Raw genomic sequence first — 2,901 nt, 5'->3', positions numbered from 1 at the left:
CCATCTTCTACTCACCTAACTTATATAGGCTACATGACCATTTACCAATCTGAAACTCAAACGAATCAATCGACATCTTCACCTCTTTTATGGCACAGACTCACAATTCAACAGTATAAATAATGATCGAGATTTGGGCATTGGGGGAGGCTCGGCACCACCCTGTCCCCCTTGTCTCCGCCCTTACTCACGCATGTTGGATTGGGCCTATTGTTGTTGTTGTTGTTATTATTGTTGTTGTTGTTGTTATAGTTGAAAATTAGTTTGAAGTACTTTAACAATCAACATTATCTTACAAACACATTCAAATCAACTTTATTCTTATCAGACATACTGAAAGCCATGAAATCTCGTGTTCATAACTTTCAAACATACATATCACATCCCATTATTAATTAGTGCAAACATTTATTTATTGGAACAACCTTTAACTTCTTAAAGACTTCATCATCACTTCATCAGTACTAAATATATATGATCACTGAAGCTGAGGAATCTTAACATCTTTGGTAATGTTAAGAGCAGCATCCAGACGAGTTTCAGCATATTTGATAATTTTTTGAGCAGCCCGAATAATCGAATCTGGGTCGGGGACACTTTCGTTCACTTTCTGGTATTCAATGGTCCATGTGACAGTGGAGTTAACGTTGTTTCCATCAACACGCAGTTCCGCTTTGAAGCTTATGTAAACACTTAACAGATCTCCCTCCAATATCTTAAAGGTGATTGACATGTTGGCCTCAACAACAGCTTCGATTTTAACTTTACAGAATTGTTTTTTTCCATCTACAAATAATCAAACAAACATGATATGGATACTACTACTGATTTGTCACTTAATAATGAAGAATTCAATATTGACAAATTGTTTAACATCGATAGTTAATATTAAAATGTTATAATGATGATATTATTAGACTAATTCTTTTGTTAAAAAAAAATCAGAAAGAAAAAGAAAAAAATCTAAGCATGGATAAGTGATGTCATTAATCTAAATAATTTTGAATTAAAATTAAATCTTATTAATTAATTAATTATTATTATTAAATCTTATTAATAATTATTTTAATTATTAAATTTAAATAATTTTGAATAATTTTAATTAATTATTTTGAATTGAGTACGAGAAGGTATAAAAGTTAGGCAGAAAAAACAAATTCTAAATTTATATTTTAATTTACAGTTTTAAATAAAATGACAATCAATATTATCTCTTATGATTGGATGTGGATTGTTTAATATGCATTTTAGGTGTTTAATGAAATGTTCAGCTGACGAGTTTCTTAGTCGAACTCTGTGATTCCACGGGTCATTAAACTAAATAACTTTAGCATTTGCGTTCACTTAATACCTAAAATATATCATTAAACTGTTTCGTTTAAACAAACCCGAGATTTCACGGGCCATTTCACTAGTATAGAAATTATATAGCCTTGTTTGTAAATATGATTAATTATGGACTGAAACCTTCCAAGTTCAAATATGATCATTTTTTTCATCTCATTTCATGACTGCCTTTCAAAAAAATAAAATTCATCTCATGTCTTCTTATAAAATGATTAATAAATAGACATATACATTACTTTAATTACTTTATGAAAATGTTCTACTACAGTATATTAAATTGTTCAATTGAAATTCCAAACTTGCTAAACGTTATGTAGATTACTTAACATATAAATATTATACATACAGATCATAAAATTTTGGGTGCGTTTGATTGCTTCATCAGCAATCTATGTATTTCAGTAAGTTGATTGATAACATCTGAATGAATGATAAACAATGATGAACCATTCAACTATCTGTTGAATCACTCAAAGTTAAAAATACTCTCATAACTACTTATCACATCTATTTCCTCTAGGGGATGATTCTCACACACACTTTTTTGATCCTCACACACCTATTTTAACCTTTTACTCTTCTAATAATAATCAATTGGTGTGTGAGGATCAAAAAAGTGTGTGTGAGAATCATCCCCCTTTCCTCTAACACCTTTCTTAAATGAAATATAAATTAGTTATTAAACAATTATATTATTTTATTTATTCATTTATAAGCTTATTACATTAATTTTACATCATTTGTCGAGTTCATTGATCATCAAACAAGTTAGTATCATCATGTTACTTAACTTATGAATTTACTTCAGTTATTAACTTATGAGTGTACATAGTAACATGTATGTCTATCAACTCTAAATAATCATAGAATATGATTTCAAGCAACATCATCAATATCATCATCAACAACAACGGGAATTAAATGTGTTATACTTATTCCCTACAAAAAATGAATCTTTACGTACCAAGGAGATAGTTCACGTTGATAACGGATCCTACAGCGCCCCATTCGCCATCTTGCAAGTCAACACTAAGAAAGTGCTCAGGGACTATGTTGACCAATTCAAAAAATTTGTACCTAAAGAGTTCATAAACAACATCTTTGTTGCGTTTGATATCAACTTTAACAACCTTCTTCCCAGTTAGACCCATTTTATTCTTTTGAAAATTTAGCTATTTGATATCTAAAAGCTTTGTGATGAGAAACTCTTGTTATATACCATGGGCCTTTTTATAGAGCTACTAGTAGCTGTTTAGTTGGATAGAAATGCAAAGAATAATATGAATGTACAAACACCATTAGTTGGTGGTCCCCATGTTTGTGCCGCAAATATGAATGATTCCCTACTTTTGTAACCATAAAGTTATTCCTCAAAAATAGATAGAATTGGAAGTATAACAAAATATCAGTCTCCTTTTTCATGGTTCAGAGGAGCGAAGGGTTGCCCGCGCGTTAATGCGGGGAATAATTTCGCTCTATATCTTTAACATCTTTCTGTAGTAGATATGATTCGCGTATTGGGGAGAAAAAGGTTTGCAGCATATGTCATTGCAC

The 2,901-nt window shown here is 30.6% G+C and overlaps 1 protein-coding gene across 1 annotated transcript; it reads right to left on the bottom strand.

The window, feature by feature from the left end:
• Nucleotides 1–287: 287 nt before the first annotated feature.
• Nucleotides 288–2,552, bottom strand: LOC139871786 (kirola-like). Its single transcript, XM_071859514.1, has 2 exons — nucleotides 2,312–2,552; nucleotides 288–786 (listed from the first exon to the last, which is right to left on the bottom strand). The coding sequence occupies exons 1-2, from the start codon at nucleotides 2,496–2,498 to the stop codon at nucleotides 479–481; spliced, it is 495 nt and encodes a 164-aa protein (XP_071715615.1). The 5' UTR covers nucleotides 2,499–2,552; the 3' UTR covers nucleotides 288–478.
• Between the last annotated feature and the right edge of the window lie 349 nt (nucleotides 2,553–2,901).

This window comes from Rutidosis leptorrhynchoides, chromosome 10 (assembly GCF_046630445.1).
Source record: "Rutidosis leptorrhynchoides isolate AG116_Rl617_1_P2 chromosome 10, CSIRO_AGI_Rlap_v1, whole genome shotgun sequence".
Taxonomy (NCBI): domain Eukaryota; kingdom Viridiplantae; phylum Streptophyta; class Magnoliopsida; order Asterales; family Asteraceae; genus Rutidosis; species Rutidosis leptorrhynchoides.
Note: the sequence above shows the minus strand (reverse complement) of the source record. Positions and strands in the feature narration are given on the sequence as shown.

Coding starts and splice junctions, on each gene's coding strand:
- LOC139871786 (XM_071859514.1), bottom strand. CDS start 2,498: ATGGGTCTAACTGGGAAGAAGGTTGTTAAAGTTGATATCAAACGCAAC. Junction 787..2,311: donor CAACGTGAACTATCTCCTTG/GTACGTAAAGAT, acceptor GATTATTTGTAG/ATGGAAAAAAACAATTCTGT.